Source organism: Pygocentrus nattereri, chromosome 8 (assembly GCF_015220715.1).
Source record: "Pygocentrus nattereri isolate fPygNat1 chromosome 8, fPygNat1.pri, whole genome shotgun sequence".
NCBI classification, from domain to species: domain Eukaryota; kingdom Metazoa; phylum Chordata; class Actinopteri; order Characiformes; family Serrasalmidae; genus Pygocentrus; species Pygocentrus nattereri.
In genome coordinates this window covers 24664577-24683916 of record NC_051218.1, presented here as the reverse complement: position 1 = coordinate 24683916, position 19340 = coordinate 24664577, and the positions used below count along the sequence as shown (strand labels likewise).

General features: G+C 35.4%; 1 protein-coding gene across 1 annotated transcript; it reads right to left on the bottom strand.

The window, feature by feature from the left end:
* Positions 1-1016: 1016 nt before the first annotated feature.
* btk (Bruton agammaglobulinemia tyrosine kinase) lies at positions 1017-18287 on the bottom strand. The gene is made up of 18 exons (XM_017698463.2): positions 18170-18287; positions 11593-11756; positions 11239-11343; positions 5746-5827; positions 5526-5654; positions 5268-5326; positions 4996-5183; positions 4561-4623; positions 3489-3543; positions 3294-3376; positions 2957-3084; positions 2800-2874; positions 2469-2640; positions 2146-2362; positions 1996-2060; positions 1753-1871; positions 1493-1650; positions 1017-1374 (listed from the first exon to the last, which is right to left on the bottom strand). The coding sequence occupies exons 2-18, from the start codon at positions 11731-11733 to the stop codon at positions 1294-1296; spliced, it is 1920 nt and encodes a 639-aa protein (XP_017553952.1). The 5' UTR covers positions 11734-11756; positions 18170-18287; the 3' UTR covers positions 1017-1293.
* Between the last annotated feature and the right edge of the window lie 1053 nt (positions 18288-19340).

Below are 19340 nucleotides of genomic sequence, written 5' to 3'. Positions count from 1 at the left end.
TCTCCTGAGGGATCTCCTCCCAGACCTGGACTAAAGCATCCGCCATCTCCTGGACAGTCTGTGGTGCAATGTGACGTTGGTGGATGGAGCGAGACATGATGTCCCAGATGTGCTTAATCGGATTCAGGTCTGGGGAACGGGCGGGCCAGTCCATAGCTTCAATGCCTTCATCTTGCAGGAACTACTGACACAATCCAGCCACATGAGGTCTAGCATTGTCCTGCATTAGGAGGAACCCAGGGCCAACCGCACCAGCATATGGTCTCACAAGGGGTCTGAGGATCCTTGGTACCTAATTGCAGTCAGGCTACCTCTGGCGAGCACTGACCGCTGTGCGGCCCTCCAAAGAAATGCCACCCCACACTATTACTGACCCACTGCCAAACCGGTCATGCTGAAGGATGTTGCAGGCAGCAGATCGCTCTCCATGGCGTCTCCAGACTCTGTCACGTCTGTCACATGTGCTCAGTGTGAACCTGCTTTCATCTGTGAAGAGCACAGGGCGCCTTCTTGCCACAGCTCGCATTGATGTGCCATCCTGGATGTTCTGCACTACCTGAGCCACTTGTGTTGGTTGTAGAGTCCGTCTCATGCTACCACGAGTGTGAAAGCACCACCAACATTCAAAAGTGACCAAAACATCAGCCAGAAAGCATAGGTACTGAGAAGTGGTCTGTGTTCCCCACCTGCAGAACCACTCCTTTATTGAGTGTGTCTTGCTAATTGCCAATAATTTCTACCTGTTGTCTATTCCATTTGCACAAAAGCATATGAAATTAATTGTCAATCAGTGTTGCTTCCTAAGTGGACAGTTTGATTTCACAGAATTTACTGATTTACTTGGAGTTATATTGTGTTGTTTTAAGTGTTCCCTTTATATATATATATATATATATATATATATGGAAAATCTTGCATCGTTGTATATTTAGAGACATTTAATTCAACATTTTTAACGCCCACCCCAACCCAGAGATACACACAGGCCCTTATGCAAGGAATCCTTATGAAATTGATTGATTAAAACCTTTGTCAATTTATTCAAATACATCATATACATGACTTCATATATGGTACTTTGTAAAGACATTTATAGCAAGTTACACAAATTACACAAGTTAAATTCATAAGTAATGATCTTGTGTGACATTTCACTTTGGAAGTTTTAATTATAGCTTTACACTTCAAGAGGAAAAAAAGTAGCAAGTAATGGTAAAAGTAGAAAAGGCATTCAAATAATTTAAATGGCCTTAAAGTGGTACAGCCAGCTCTGGGCAACTGATGGGCAGTGTTTTAACTTGTCTCATAGAGATTGTCCAGCACATCTTGAATAATAATCACAAGATCCTGGAAAGTTGGTCGTTCATCTGCTTTCTGTGATTAGAGGGAAAATAGAGCCTTTTGTTACTACCTACATGCTTCATTGTTAGAGGTCAAGAAAATTTAACAAAAGAATATATCCATCATGTCAGGACAGCAGCATAATTTGTACCTCATGCCAACAGGTGGTCATTACAGAGTAGATTCTGTCATTGGCCATCTGAGGACGATACAGTCTATACCCAGCAGCAACCTTATCCACTATCTCTGTGTTATTCATACGTTCATATGGCATTCTGCCGAGTGTGTAGATTTCCCACATCAAAACACCTGTGAAAAGTCTCATTATAAACTTGTTACACACAATTGTTGATATAATTCTGAAATTTTGAAACTTGGAAAAAGTATGCTTTAGGTTTCACAGATACTAACCAAATGCCCAGATATCTGACTTGCTGCTGAACTTGCAGTAAAGCAGTACTTCAGGAGGTGACCAGCGTACAGGAAACTTTGAGCCAGCAGAGCTCATATACTCGTCATCAAGGACATACCTGTAATACGAGAAAATGCACTCTATTTTCTGGGCCATAGATAAAAGTTAATAACCAAGTGCAAGCAATGGTTAAGGTTTAAGGTGGCATTTTTAATGAAAAGCTTAGAAGTAACCCTTCTCACCTCGACAAGCCAAAATCTGTCACTTTAACAGTCCCGTTTGAATCTACTAAGCAATTCCTGGCAGCCTATAAAACAACAAAGTTCCCATCATACAAATTCACAGCTATCTGCCATATCTTAAACTGCTGTCTTATGTGTAGTTGAACGCACAAGGTCTCTGTGGATGTATTGCTGGGATTCCAGGTAGGCCATTCCTTCACTGACATCTTTACACATCTCAAGAAGCTGAACAGCAGAGGGGTGTTGCAGGTCCTCCCGTAGATAGGTCAGTAGACATCCATTGGGTAGAAACTCTGTGACTATGTAAATAGGTCTTTGTTTTGTGCAAACACCATAAAGTTGAACTAGGTTTTCATGTCGAAGTTTCCTAATTAGAGCAAAGGAATTCTTCAGAAACATATCATGGCATTGTGCTATACAATATACTAATACAGTTCTAATTCTGAGTGACAATTCACTACATTAAGACTCACATCATAACTTTAGCCTCTTCAATGAAATCATCTTCTGACATAGAACCCTCTTTGATCATTTTGATGGCTACATCATGCCGACCTTGCCACTTTCCATACTTGACGACCCCAAACTGTCCATTACCCAGCTCTCTGATAAAGGTGAGCTGGCGAGGATCAATCTCCCAGACACCTAAAGTAGGTAAAAGTATAAATTAAATAAAATTTAAATTTGAAATATGTTTAGTTATAATCAATTTGTTGTCTGTTGATGTACTATTTATAGCACTTGATCTGTGAACATTAAATAAAGCCCTTGATGCTTATGTGAGGTGTAAAAATACAAACTCACCATAACCCAAACCAGCAGTGGATGGAGCATTCTGAGTTCGATTAGACACAACATATTTTAGTCTGCTCACCAGTCCTGAGGCCATAAAAAGTAATTGTAATTTTAAAATAATAATTAAAACATTTGCCTTTGTAAATAGCAGAAATGAATGTTTTACCTGCAGCATTGTGCTGATGGTAATTGATGAGTTCTGGAATATTGCTAAAATAGTGCTTCTCTGCCAAATAGAACAGGCCTTGTTGGGTGGTTAATATGTTGTAGTGTCGACAGCTGCCAACATTTTCCCTGAAGAGAGACCAGAAATTTCTTCTCAGGTCATGTTCTTGTATTTAAGCTTGTTTACTTTCCAACATCGTGCAGACTGCAAAAAGATGCAGTAATCTTCTTGTAATACCACTAGCACAGGTCACTGGTGACCCTGCTGTGTTCTTTTCTTTTCTTTTTGTTTCTTCCTCTCTTGTATTAATGTAATGTATTGTGTATATCAAACTCACCCACCACCCTTTGTGAAAACAGATACAGTGTATTTTCCAGTGTATCTTCCAGAGTCTCGCACCAGAAAGCCTCCATCTTTATTCTAAATTTAAAAGAATTTTAAATGGTTTGTATACAACAATTAGATAAGTATGAGTTTTGAAATGTGGAAAGTTTTACAAAGTGTCACTTTTTATGACAGACCTTATACGCACCTCTGTTTTAAGTAGATTTTCTGCTTGACTACGATTCATGTTCTTGCAATACCATCTACATTGAGAGAAAATAAGTATGTATCTGTTCAGTTCAGGTACTGGACAACATTCATCAAATATCTAGAGCACCATTCAGAATCATTAGAATCCTTGGTCAAAGTGAGCAAAAAAAGCCAATGGAAAACTATGGTAAAAAAAACCTGTTGGACACAATATTTAAATTATTCACCCAAGATACATATAAAAATTAGGTAAATAAACCAAATGTCCATTATTTTCAGAAAAGCATATCTAGAGAATGTTAGAGAATACTAACTGACTAACTATATAAAACAAATTAAAAAAAGGCTTTTTGCTCTTATTTTTTGGGGTGCTGGGACTATAGTAGTACTGCCTGTATGCATATCAGCTAATTAATGTTATAGAATGATAGAAAATATCATTAATTGAAGAGACTGGTCTCATTGGGTGCTCAGCACCCCTAAAATCTTCCAAAGGTCCTGTAAACTTCATTAACTGCATAATAGATTCCATTAATTTTCAGATGGCTAATACAGTGTCATAGTTAGATCTTACAGCAGGACAAAATAGCTCACTTATCACAGAATCAAGCTTTTGCAGTGTTCATCCCAATCACTTGGACTAAACCCATTTGAAAATATAGGCGAGCTAAAGAGAAGAGTCCACTAATGAGTGCCAATGCCTCTTAAGGATCTGGAGAGATTTTGTATAGAAGAATAGTAATTATATCAGAGACCGTTATATGTGCACTTGTGTCTTCTAACATTATTAGACAAGAGTTTGTGTTCTAATCTGGGGAAGGTGCAGTACTTGGGATATTTTCATCACACTGAGTGGTTGGACTTCTTAGTGTTAGATTAAGCAGGTAACCAACAAAAAACATTTTTTTATAGAATGTTTGCTCTTTACCAAGCGTGCCACTAATTCTGGAGGGCACTCCACCATCACTAACTTGGTCAATGTGAGTTCACAACACATCGTTTCTGTATATATTAGGGTGGTAATGTTTGCATTTATAGCTTTACTTAAAGTAGTTGTCAGTTGTACTCACTCAAATTTCTCCAATCCATTCAAGGCCTCAACAACATAGTTACTTGGAATGTATCCTTCATTGCTGCAAAACCCAGTATAAAATATCAGCATAAATTATTGTCATACATTTGCATTATCTGAGAGGACACAGTATTTGTGTAAAACCACAGTGCAGCCATTTTTTGCTAACAATCTCACCAAGTCAGTGTTTTTTTTGCAAATATCAGGAATATAAGTTTAACTGATGTATTTTTGTTGTTTTTATATAAATTGATGATCTTCAAATGTTCTGTCTATAGATTTGTAGAAATTGACATCAATCACATGTGGCTACTTTGGATATGGTTATGGTTTTGGGTTGTTAACACATGCTCAGTATATCAGTATAAAAAGTCTGATAGTGTTAATGTTCTGATTTTTAATAATAAAAAATCTTTCTCTATCTTCAACTTACCCATATTGATCTTTAGCTCTAAACCAATTGGCATCACATATTTGCAAGATTGTATACTCTTCATCCTTCCTCAACTCCAGGTCTTGGGGGGCCATTGGACTGTAGTCATACTCAGCAATGACTGTCATGCCCACTGAGAAGCCAGGCTGCTTTGGTGGCTGTGGGGGCAGAGGTCTAATGGGCTTTTCCTAAGGAAACAATTAAAAATTATATCAAGTCAGGAGGTCTGATTGGCTACTAAGTGAAACGGCCCTAAATGGTAACAGGCTGACCTCTTCTGGTGTAGGTGGGAGAGGTTTTCTAGATTTACGTCGAGATCCTTTGGAGAACCCTTTAAGGGAAAGGGAGATTATGTTTATATTGGTAGAAATAAGAAGTAAAAACTGAATTTACATATGTAGCAGTAAAATATATGTTTTTTTTACTTTTTGTACAGTTTTATATAATTTATTTATATTGAGAAATCTCTAGAAACATTTAACTTTTGAACTGTGTTCAGACAGGCCACTTTTTCTATGGCTTTTACAGACCTCCATTTCTTGTCTCCAGCACTCTGCAGCCCACAGCCTGCTTAACTTCCTGCTGACAACATTTCCACATGCCATCCTCCCAAAAGCAAGGATGGTATTTCTGCATTAGGTCCTTGTTGAACCGCACCACTTTAACAGATGCGTGGGAAGACAATGAATCAAATCAGATGTAGATTTTAAGACCTTGTGCCCCACATTTTTGAGTGAAGAAAATACTGACCATGCTTTAGTTTGTGTATCCACTGCTTTCGCACATCGTCTGTTTTGGCAAACATGTAGAGTGGTCCCTCATCATAGACTATCTGTGGTAAAGAAAGAAAAGTCTTCTGTGATTTGATAATTGTGCATGTTTGTTTCATACACATTGCTGCTGATTGTAACACCATTGTAGATAACAGATAAAGGAACAAGATTACACATTATTGGTTTCTATGCACATACTATTCTATTTTCTTCTCATAATTCTTCAGACAAAAAAAAAAGTTTGCCAAAAAAACAACAACTGTATATACTATAAATTAAAACAACAAGAAATATGTGCAAAGAGAATGCACATGTCCTCTGTTTTTAAATAACTGTACTGGCTACCTGTATTTATTTAGAATAGATTTTATAGTTACTTGCTTTTAAAGCTCTAAATGACCTAGCACTTGTGGACCCTGAATGTCTACCTGTTTGATACAACATGTAATCTTATATCTGCCAATATTGGTCTTCTGGATTTACCTTGCATAAATTACAGAATAAAAGTGAAGAGGCATCCTTCAGTTACTAACTGGAATTTCTTAACCCATCAAAATTCCAGGCTTATTATTCAGCAGCTATATGAACTACATAGCAAATGACTGAGTTATTCTTAGGTTATAAAAGTGTGTAGTAAAACTTTGATAGTGAAAAATGAAAACTAGAGATAATTTAAGCAGTTGAGGTCAGTGTATATTTTAAGAAAAACTTTAAGAAACATAAGTAACACTTTAATTTACTGATCTACAAAGGTTTGAAGGAATACATGAGTGATGGTAAACTTTTTGTCTTTGTTGCATTTCCAAAGTATTTTGTTTCTTTATGTTAAAGTCTTGTGATAATCAGGACATAATGAGACCCAATGCACTCATAGGGGCACTTTTTGCAAAAAAGTGAAATTGTGTCAGAATTGGTGCAAAGGTCTCCACATGTTATGAAATTTGATCAGGGACCTCAATCAAAGATGTTAATCGAGTTTTATTCGGATTGACCTTTTAACCTTGGTATAATAAGCTGTAGTCTTTAAATGAAAAATCCAAAATACCAGAGAGGGAGCCCAATTTATGACATAACATGTAATTACAATGTTATTCAGATCAGTAAACTGAATCAAAGTACACCTCTTATGTTTATGTAGCCTTTCCAGTCTTGTAATAACATTTTTAAAGATTTTAAGTGTTTTTGAATGCTAAAGTGCCCCTATGAGCCAATCAGGATTAAATTTTGCAAGCTGCATCAGAGTCTCAATTGATAGACATATTTACAATTTTGAGATGATCGGACCAAAGACTGATGAGCTATAGCAATTTAAGATAGCAATGCCATTTCCGCAATGATTAAGTGGTGGAGGAAGACCACAGTGAGCAAAAAATCTAAAATGTACTGGATAATTATTTATCTAGAGAGGCTACAGAGTATTTCTAAACCAGTTTTGAGAAGTTAGCTTAAAATTCCACTGACTAGTTCGAAAAGTGCTAATTTCAAACAATTAGTGACTGGAAAAAAACTATGCACTTTTTAAATACACTTGGTTGATTGGTTAAATGACAGCATGGTTTGGAACACTACACTGCATGAGGGCATCTAAGTTATTTGACCAAAAATGAAAATCTGTACAAGATATACTTGATTTTCTGTAATAACCAAATGTTTTGAAACTTCACAGGTTGTTAGAAGATGGTGAGATAGAGACAGCTTTCAAGTATCATGAGGATTGGCCAATGGTAAGCCTGTCAAATGGCTGCTGAATGCTTATTGGCTGATGGCCATAAATTTCAATATATCGAATTGTCCTTAAACATCCACTTAACGTCTTACTAGTAGATGGTACTTCTTAAAATTGGCAAAATTTCAACTTGATTTTGGGCAAAAGATTCTTGAGTTGTAGTTTTTTCAATTAAATGAGAATTATTTTGATTTTTCCAGAAGGATTAATTTGCATATGGCAGCCATATTGTTTATAAAATTAAAAATGTGCTGGATAATTATTGAGGATATGCTGAAGTTTTTGATACCAAAAACATGAGGATAAGGTGAAAATTGTAGGACTAGTTCACAAAAGTAGATTTTGCATATTATGCTAAATAGCTAAAATCAGGAAAAAAAATTGTCTTGCCTTGTCAAAAATCTGGGGGAGATGTTAAAGGGTCAAACGCATTGTATTGCGCAATAGCGCCACCTGTAGGCCGACTGGGCTCATGTCGCGTGCCTGAGTAGCGGGAAAGACTACTACCTACTGACCAAGTGTGTCTATAGGACTTACGGTTTGGTCTGGGCGATTCGTTTAATCAGAGAAAAAGAATAAGAATAAGAAACACTCTAACAAAAACAACAGTGTCCTACGCACTTGCGTACTTGGACCCTAATAAGAAGAAAGAATAACAGCTCAAGCAGTTCACAGTGACTGTATAGTGTTTCCTGTTTTTCAGTTTGGGTGTTATGAGGATTTTTTTGACAGCTTAGCTGCCTATACCCCTGAATTGTCTTTAAGGCCTGTGGGACTCTGCAGAGGAGTTTCTCAACACTATTTTCAGTTGATGAAATTGTACTATATGCAGTTATTCTGGCAGTAAAACTACTGCAACCTTGAGCATTATGAATGTGAAGACAAAAGAATATAAACAGAACGTGTTTTGTAAATGGCCTTGGATTTGCAAACAAACACAGCACAATTATGAAATATAGTAGCATAGTGTTTTGCAAAGAAAAAATGCAGTTAATATGTTGTGCATGATTCACACTATGGATATGGCACTATGTGTCTACTTACAAAATCCTTGATTCCTTTGACGCCTCATTAAAGGATGTTACATTGACAAATGAGCACTGTAAAGCTTTGAGGAATGACCTGTTTTTAAACATGGCTGACAAAAAATGACTAATTGTTTACATGTATACCTGTGTAAAGTGCTTTTGGGATTTGGTACCTAAAGTGAAAGTGCTATATCATTAAAGATGTTGTATTAGAATTGCTTCAGAAAGCTTCATTATGTAGTCTGCAGTCTGCCCAGGACATACAATTTTAGTCTTTAGTCTCAACTCTAGTTCCTTCTTAATGCTCTATCCCATTTTATCTTATGCTTTTGAACTGATTAAACAGCCTTAGTTTAAATATTTTACCCCTTAGGAAATGAATGACAGAATGTTCAGAAAATTCATATCTAACTGCCACAACTAATGTGAAATTGAACACCTCTCACAATTACACTAATAGACATTACATAAATATTCACATACTTACTAGTAACCACTTGGGATACCCTTGCAAATAACCATAGCAGCCACCCCAGACACTCACCGCTTAGCATCACCATAGCAGCTATGAGAAAAAATATAGTAATCACCTAACAACAAGAGAAATGACCTCCAGTACCTTAGCTACAAATAGCAACATCCTAGCAACCACCAGATATGCCGTAGCAATTTCCTAGCAACCACATGGAATGCCATAGTACTCATCTAACAATACCCCAGTAGCTGCCTGAAACTACCTTAGCAACTCTCTAGCAAACCCCAAGCAACCACCAGAAATACCTTAGCAACCACCTAACAAAACCCTAACAACCTGGAATAACACATTATCATGTGTTCGTGGAGTGTGTTTAGGGTTTGTTCTCCTGGGGACTCTTCTTGTATTGGGTAGCGCTAGCAATACTGGGAGCCACCATTTTTGGGGGTCTTTGCTTCAACAAGAGAAAGTACTGGGGAGGGAGAGCAATGAGTATATCAGACATGCTGCGGCCTTTTTCCTCCTTCCGGGGACGGCCTAGGCCCTAGCAGTGGTGGAGTTAGCTGTTAGCTTGAAGTCAGGCGTGTTTGTATAGCTGTGATCATTACAATTCCAATAAGGCATAAAACTTGTAAATAGATGTGTTCCCTTTTTCTTAGTAGCAGAAAATGCTGCAATATGAATCACTTAGAAAAATCCTTTGCTATAATAGGAACAACTTAGCAACACTGTAGCTATCACCTGGAAACATCCCAGAAACAACCTTGAATACCTTAGTAATTATCTAGTAACCCCCCAGCAACAAGCTTAGATACTTTGTCAACCGTTAGTAATCACCTAGGAATAGACTGGCAATTATCTAGCAACTGTCAAACAACAATCAAGGAGCACCCTAACAACCAGCTGGAATATCATTTCAACCCTTATCAACAACCATAGTAATTAACCTAAAATAGCAAGTTAGTCTCCTAGCAGCACCCGAGCAACCACCTGGAATTACTATATAAACCCAAGTTACTACTAGGAACTACTTTTCTCTCTCCTTCAACCACTTGCAGAGCAGAAGTGATTAGAGGTGAAAGAGCAAATATACAATAAACAGACTTTTAAAGAGTATTGCTATCAGGATATTAAAAAGAAAATCAGTGGTATCGGCCATCCTTTCTGAACACAAAGAAATGTTGCTGCAGATTAATAAATGTAAGCATCACACGTCATAGTGTTAGCTACTATTTCTTCCTGTTCAGACATTAGAGGGATTGAGTTTGCTGTTTTTGCTATATAATATACTTAGTGGAGATTGACAATGAAACAGCTGACAGATTTCGAACACTTCAACAACATGGATGACACAATATATAGTGATTTAAATCGCAGCTGATTTGAAGAGTTTCTTCAAACAAACTCTTACTCTTGCAGTTAAGTCAATATGGCCTGGAAAAATGAAAACCTCATTCCTAGAATTAAATCTCAAAGGACAAATTCAAAGTCTCTTATCAAGGTAGATGTTAAATGTTGTTCTTCCAAGAACCAGCGTATGAATGCAAGTACCCTGCAATACTTCACAGTTCCTCAATTCAGTAAGGATATTGAACCTTGAACAATGGTTAAAAAATGGGACAATGAACTGTAATATCTAGGTAGAACTTCTTCTTAATGATTAAAATTTGTTTGATTTAGATATAAATCCATAATCTTTGCATGTGATCCCTTTCATAAATGTATCTCTGCATTATTTCACATTCATATTTCACATGTGAAGAAGAACAGTCAACAGAAAATAACATGCATATAATTAGTGCCAGCCATATATTTAAATGCTGACTTCACTATAGTACATAAACTACATACAGTATGCCTTATGTATTAGTTACAGCACCTGTTATCTGCTGTACTTCCTCTAAGTTTGGTCTTTAAAAAGAGACCAAAAAAAGAGTTTCACTTCTGCTTTTTCACTCTCTGTCTGTCTAGTTAACTTCATAGTACTTGCTTGCCTCAGGTCATATATAATGAATTGTTTGACACGTGAGCCCATTAGGTTGATCAAAACGTAAGGAGTTGTACTAAACCTGTCAGCATTAAAAATAGTAAGAACCATTTTGTTAGGGATAGTTTCAGTGCAGTTGTCCATCATGTATGTTTTAAAGGAATAAAGGAGAAACTTTCACCTGATCTAGAGTATTAGATAAGGTATATATATTACAATGTCATTTTCTTGACACCTACTTTGGCAAACCTCACCTGAAGTGGAAACAGTCGTTCTGGAGGGGCATTGTCCTCTGGAATCACAATCTCAACGCATTTAATCTTGTCAATGTCCACAGACCCCTTTAACCCTTTCTTTTTCTGCAATCAGGAAGGTTTATTGAAGTTATCAGTTTTAAAAGTCTGAATAAATAAATGAAATGATCAATTTACATCAAATGCAATGCGATAAAGATTTCATCCATCCATCCATCCATCCATCCATCCATCCATTTTCTAAGCCGCTTCTCCGTCAGGGATATAAAGGGAAATAAAGATTTTATTACAGAGAAATCCACACCTCATTTTAAATTATTAAAGTGGGTGGTGAAATGAATCAGCTTTACTTACTCCTTTTTCAAAGTCATAGTCGTAGTATGCAATTTTATCCTGTGTTAATACAAACAACCTCTCTTTGAAGTTTAAGGGTGAAGTTTTCTTCTTTTGCTGGGAGCGCTTTATAAAAATGTCCTCCAGAATATTCTCTGACATTTTTCATTCAGATATGGTGTTACCTTGAAAACAAAAAAATGTCATTAACATTTATGAGTCAAGCAAAGCAGCTGTAAACATTATGTTTGGTTGTTAAATACAAAGCTGTCTATTCTTTATAAATCTAATTATTTCAAACCCATTTGCCATATTTTAAAATATGACTCCTTATTAACTTAATAACTATGTGACGGCAAATTATGAATGAATATAGTAAAATATGCTATGCTAAGTTATCGCTGAATAATCATCACTGAAAAGCCGTCTTCCCACTAACTTGATGAGTCAGCACACGACAAAATGTTGATGACGTAGGCTACTTCACTGTTTTAAGTTAAACTTCTTTAGCCTGGGCCTCCTGGAATGCTGCTTGTAAACTCAAGGTGCAAAACCAGCAAGAAAAATGCATTTCCATTTGGGAAACAGTGAGTCTTGTGCAATGAGATATCCTTCATAATATGGTGTTATGTTTTGAATATAAATATAATCATAATGTATTATTTGTTCAAAGATTTACTATATTTATTCATTATTTGTCCTTGGTAGATTAATAAGAAAATTATTTTAGATTATATATATTTGTGCGCATAAGTAGTTCTCATAGTTTTATTGAGATCAGTCTACAAATCATTACTGTGCTTTTCCATCCACACTGCTCCTCCATAACCTTTTATTTGCAGCTTTTTTTCAGTTATTGCAAAGGTGATGTATGACTTGACTGATACATAAAAAGGTAGGTATCAATATCTAATTTGGCATTTGCATGTGCTCCAATTGCAATGTCAATGGCAATCTTTGTTGCTAAGGTTTCCTCAATCAGCACATCTGTTTCCTTTCCAAACATTTTCCTGTTCCATTTAAACTTGCTCTATGAGCAAAATGGATGTGTTCTTGAGCACCCAATTATAGACCACTGTGTCAAATGATTTTCTCAAAAGTAGTTTGCCATGTGCTCCTAATCATGCTAATATTATTGGTTAATGACAGGCCTCTTTTTCTGATTGTGAAAGTTATGTAAACTTTTTACCTTTTCTGATTTCAAGTTATTTGTTACCGATGGTCTAATCCCATGCAAAAATAAATTGTGAATGCATCACTCTCTGTGAATGCATCACTCTCATTTCAACATTACAAAAATATAATTGATTCTAAATCTGAAATTAATTAGATTGATTTTTTAATTGAACTATCAAAAAAATCCATTATCATTTATAATAGCTTCCTTAGTTTTTGACAGTAAGCTCCGATATAGCCTCAATGTAAGTTCATTTGAAACTTGCAGTACTTGTCAAATGCATCACTCTCGTCATCTAAATAGGCAATAGGCATCTCTTTCTGCTCTGTGGCACAGAAACTGAACTATCTATTTTAAACCTCATCTCATCTGAGCATTTCCTGGTTTCTTCAGCTGCTGTTACCACCCCTTTTAACACCTATCAACCATTCATTTCCCAGTGTAGTCTTTTCTTTCTTTCTTTCTTTCTTTCTTTCTTTCTTTCTTTCTTTCTTTCTTTCTTTTTGTCTGCACCAAGTGTTTGTCAGGCACAGTATACAGTTTGTTTATTAATTAGATCACATTTAACAAATTCATTGTTATTCTTGGTGCACCTAAATTGCAAGAAAACAAACAGGCAAAATAGACAAAAATGCTTTGTGTGTTCTACTGAAGATTCTAGGCTTGATGCAAGTCTCAAACACTGTGAATAACTGTCTGCAGTTTATACCTGTAACTTTTAGCAGCTTTGTTTAGCATGTTAAGTTGGCCGTGACTCACTAGTCTAAGATGGTGGAACACATGGGGCATGAGGAAGTTGCATCAACACAGCTCAGTAATACAAAGGAAGGGAAAACTCTACTTGTATCAGTATCAGTTACCGGAGTCAGATAATTACTGTTAGCCTTGTCTCTGTTTCACATCTGTTTTCCTTTTTTCTGGCCTTTACATGCATATCTTATTTTGTGTGATTAATTACCTGACAATACTACATTTTCTGAGATATAAAAAGAGAGTGAATCTTCATGCTTTCAAATGTTACGCTGTAAGATGCTTTTTATGGTAGTGAACTTGAATATTATACATTAACTACTTTTTTGTAATAGTAACACAAACATAGGTCATAGGACATCGTTTTTTCATATTATATACATATATATATATAAATTCTTAAAAATGTAATTTCAGTTACTCAGCAATAATAAATCTAACATAACAAATTAATTTAGTGTCTTCGCACATATTTGTGGGTTTTTCTGCCAGTGGGTGTGGGTTATGTGTGAGGACTTGACAGCACATATTTGTTGACTGTCTGATTCATATGTTGTAGCTACAGCAGAGTTGCTCTTATTTCATATATACATGTATATATATATATATATATATATATATATATATATATATATATATATATATGTGTGTGTGTGTGTGTGTGTGTGTGTGTGTGTGTGTGTGTGTGTGTGTAAATATATATATAGTGTGTCTGACATTTTGTTGTGCTATTTCAATTTCCAGCAATAAATCTTTCAGTTGTTTCACAGTCATTCGACAGTCATTTTCTTGTTATGTTATGTCATGTTAGAGCAGGCAGTATGTAGTAGCTATTAAAGTAGTTCAACTTCAGTGAAAGTCAAAAATGTAGGGGAAAACGTTTGAACACTGTGCTATTCCTGCATTTCAGTGTGAATTTTATATTTAATCCCAGACAGCTTTTTTTGTGGTGGGTCTTAGTTTATTTGAAGAAATCAGCCAGTCAGAACAGAGGTCATTTACAAATGACTGTCTTCAAGGCACAATAACAGTCCATTTAATTCTAATGGACAAAGACAGGCTGAAACAAGGTAATGTAAAATGTCTAAACTTGAATTGATCTGCTTCAAGCTCTGAGAAAATATTGTTAAATATAGTATAGCTTAGCTCCTCTTCAGTACTGTCTGTGAGTTTTCAGTGATCCTGTAGTGATTATAATGCTTTACTAAGACTAAGTTAAGTGTAGAAATGGCTGAAATGGTGTTTAACTTGAACATAATGTTAAGCAACAGGAACCCACAAGTATTCTCTGCCAGTACGGTTCCTGACTGATAAGTATATTTGTGTGCTACTGATGTGGAATTAGGCTTAGGTCAGACAGCTACACTGTACCATACATTACATCACTGTGCCCATCACTTTAAGTATTCATTTTGCATTAATACACAACTGAAAGCAAGTATGAAGCTGAATCACTGTTTTGCATGCAAAAGTATTACAGTATTGCATGTTGTGTTGTTGGGTTTCATTTGAGCAACACAAAGGAGGTTTAGTAGAGGAAGTCAGTCTGTAAATGGTTCTTATCATTTTAGCAGGAACCTGGGTGAGTGCATGGTCTAGAGATTCATGGCAGTAGAATATGGTAAAGGGAGTTGTAGTAGACCAGAACATTTGCTTTACATTCATTTAACATATTTTGTTTTGTTAATTGATAGCTATTCCATAAATCCTGCATAAACATAACAAAAACAACGACAACAACATCATCATCAACAACAATAATAATAATAACAATAACTATAATAATGATAACAACTACCATTATTACAATAAAACATCTCATGTGAATGGCTATGTCAAAAGCTAAAAAAGACATATTTAAACACATTACTGTCATATGACACTACTGGTCTATCATAGATACATTTATTTCCATGTCAGTGACAAATTAGTTTGCTCATATTTGATGTACTTTTCTCAAGTTCGTTAATTAAAGAGAATGTGAAATCAGTCTCACCTAAAAATGGCATTTTCTATTGCATTTACATTTATGGCATTTGGCTGATGCTTTTATCCAGAGCGACTTACAATTTGATCATTTTTACACAGGTAGGCGAAGGGTAGTGTTAGCAGTCTTGCCCAAGGACTCTTATTGGTATAGTGTAGGGTGCTTACCCAGGTGGGGATTGAACCCCAATCTACAGTGTAGAAGGGAGAGGTGTTAGATTAATCTAAATTGAATGCAAAATGAGAGTTTGATAATGTACTGCAGAATGCAGTGTTCCACCATAATGTAATTTTGTCTTCGTACTCATTAAATTATTGCCTTTACCTTTATCTACCAAAATGAAATTTCATAATAATGCAGGAACACCTTTGCTGCTTTCACATGAGGGAGGGCAAATGCTGATATAAGTTTCTTCTAGTTAAGTGTTGTTGTGGCTTGTGTGAGGAGTTTCAACATTTGTATCAAGAAAGTCTGTCCAACCACACATTAGAAAAAAAAAATTGACAGTCCTCTTGAATTACAAACTAGGGCAATATAACTGAAATAAAAAAAAACAGTAAGACAAAAAAGAACTGCAATAGCTATTAGCGCAACCTTAAGTATGAGGCATTCATCATTTTCATTTAGTCATGTTTAAAGCATAGAAGGCCATCAGTGTTTTCATTGCATGAGGTCATCATTTGTCAGAAATGAAAGAAAATATAAAATATATATTTTTACAGCTTTAATCTATGTGCAATTAACAGTCACATGCAACTTTTTCAAAAGCATTATTCATTTTTTATTTTAAGTGAATATAAAAAGATTTTCCAAATAATTTTAGAGCATTTTTATTGGTTTATTCATTAACAAAATTTCACACAATATAAATGACATCAGATGTGTTCAAATGATGGTTGAAAAATAAAAAACAGTTTAAAAGTTGAGACATGATTGTTTCTCTTCAGACAGTGATGATATACATAAAGTGCCTTAATTACAGTTAGCTTTTAGTAGACAAAGATGAAAAAACTAAAACTTCATTCTTCTTGACTGCTAAAGTGCTATATTGTTCCAAATATGTGTAATATATAATATAATATGTGAACAGACTTATGTAAATACGTAGAGAGAAACCTGATGATTCACTGGTGCAAACAAGACGCATTTGCTTAATGTGTGATAGCTTCCTTGTTGCAAGCTGGTCTGTTTCCGCTTTTCCAAAACCAGTAAAGCGTAATGATCTTCCCTTTGATAGAGAAAATATTGTTTTTTACTTTTTAATGGTCTTTTGAGGAATATTTTACTTATACACTTAGCATATGCTTCTAATCAGAATGAATTGCAATTGAATCATGCTACAGAGCTAGGAGTCTAGCCCAATGATCTTATTATTGTAGCATAAGACATGTGCTATACCCCATGTACTTTACTAAGTATTAACACAAGCAGAGATCAAACCCCCATCTGTCACATGTTACCCATTTCACTATATCAACAATCACTTTTTTATCAGTAGTTATACTATAGTATAATCAGTAGTTATACTATAGTAGTTATATTATGGTATAGTTATACTATACTAATTAAGCTTTAGCCTAAATAACATCTGTTTTTCATTTTTCTGATTTTTACTATGTTCTTCTACTAGGGTAATTAAGTATTGCATAAAACACAGTAATAAAAACTCACATTTCCTGCATTATTGCAAAGGGAAACTACAGGTCAAGATTTGATGGCATAATTTCTAAGTGCAGAACTGAACTTCTAAACTTCTGAAGTTCACTGAACAGTCTTTCTCTAAAATGAAAAATGTGAATCAGTCCAATTATAGTTATTTCTCTCATCATAAGTACTTGTCTACCGAAACGTTAAAATATTGTCATATGATATGCAACTGCAGCTATCTATAAAAGGAAAAACAAATATTCCAGCTGGCCAGAGGTGACATGTATGTTTACTATCCTCAAAGCTAATTAACTTGTCATTACTGCTAAAACTATTGGTAAAATTACATTACATGTTTACATGCTTACATTTTTAAATGTTTTTATTATTCTCTTTGCATAGCATGATATATCAGACAACAAGCAACCCTGAATAATCCAATAACTTTAGAACAGGTACCTATTGATTGCGCAAATGTATTTTCTTAATTTGAGACACAAATTATTCATAATTATTTGACTAAACTTCGGAGTTCTATGGACATATCTTCCTGTTTCTTTCAACAATTTCCGTATTAAAGCCAGCTTTCTATACTGCAGTGGTGATTTGCATTGTAAAGCCACAATGCCATGAATTTTTATTAAATAGCTAAGAGGCTTATATAATGCATGTGACTGTATACAGAAGAAGACCCTTATGGGAACTAAAAGCTCAATGGGTAAAAAACCAAAAGGCTATCATCATCAAAGAATGTCATGCTCTGTCACAGTATTATGCTTTTTTAACCTTGACTATTATCAGCTGCACAAGTTGTTCAACATTCGTATTCTGCACACACAGTTTTGAATGAATAATAGAATAAGCATATGTAGCAGTGTATATAGTACTATGAATATTTTTTGTTGGGCCATTTTTTCATCTGCCTCGTCCAACAGCTAAGTGCTGCTTATAAGGAAGCCGTAGTCTGAATTTTTCATTTGAAGCTTGTTGTTTTGCCCAAAAAAAGGACCATCATATACATTTATCAGAGTGCTTACCTGATCCCTTTGATCTGCTATGGTCCGTGAACACAATCTTAGGCACGGTCTTTGTGCTGGCACATAAGTTTGACTGCTCTGTTCTTCCTATTCAGCAAGTGTGAATGTGTGCAACAGTTGACTAAACCCCACCCTTTCACAGGATTTCTTTACTAGTTCCCCTTTTGCTTCCTGCTCATTTTCATATCACCCCTCATGTTGTTTTAGCTGTTAGATGTTGCAGAACCTCCCAGCAATATGCAAGTGTACTAGACCTTTAAAAACAGATTTAGTGTTAGGCTGCTTTCTTATTATTATGGTATGATGCTGTTAAATGCTAATATAATATTCATATAAAAGTTAAAAGTTCCTAATACAAGTTCCTACAGAAGATTTACATTAAACCTTATTAAGCCAGTGTTCAGAGCAGATTGTTTACACAAAATTAATTAATAAATAATTATTCAACACCCCTATAGCTTATTTAAAGTTTCATGCCCATGCAGGAAATTATTCTTGATTTTCTTGAACATAACTTGTAATACTATAGTACTCCCCTTGTTAACTTTCTCTGTGTCTCCCCCTATCCATGAAAGCTGTGTAAGACAATCCAGCTACTGGTTCCTGGGTCACGCATACAATGCATACAGAAAGTGAACAGCCCTTTTTCAGATATTCACTGTTTTTGGTTGCCCTTAACTTCCAAAACAATGGCAGCAGGGGCCATATAAACCACATATATTCACATTCAGAGAGCTCTATACATTGTGTTAAGGATCAATCACACTGCTGAAATAGCTCATTCCAGTTAATTCAGTGTGTTTTTCATTTAATTACAGACATGGTGAAATATCAAATTCTGAGGCTTATAATTTTACAACAACCATTTTAATCAATTATGTGAGTGGCAGAGGAGAGGGACACGTAAAAAGGCCTATAATGTGGGGACCCCTGGATACGCCACTGCTCCAAAAGAACACAACTAACACTTGACCTTTTCTAGTGTTTTCCAGCTTTCCCATGAATTCCAGCATCCAATGAATGACAAAGTATTTTGCCAAAATTCTTCTCTATTGACTTAAATAGTTGATATTTTTTATAATGCAGTATATATTTGGAAAATCATAAATGACAATGGCTGTTTATTAAACTAGTCCATTCAAATATGAATAAAAATATACTGCAAATATAG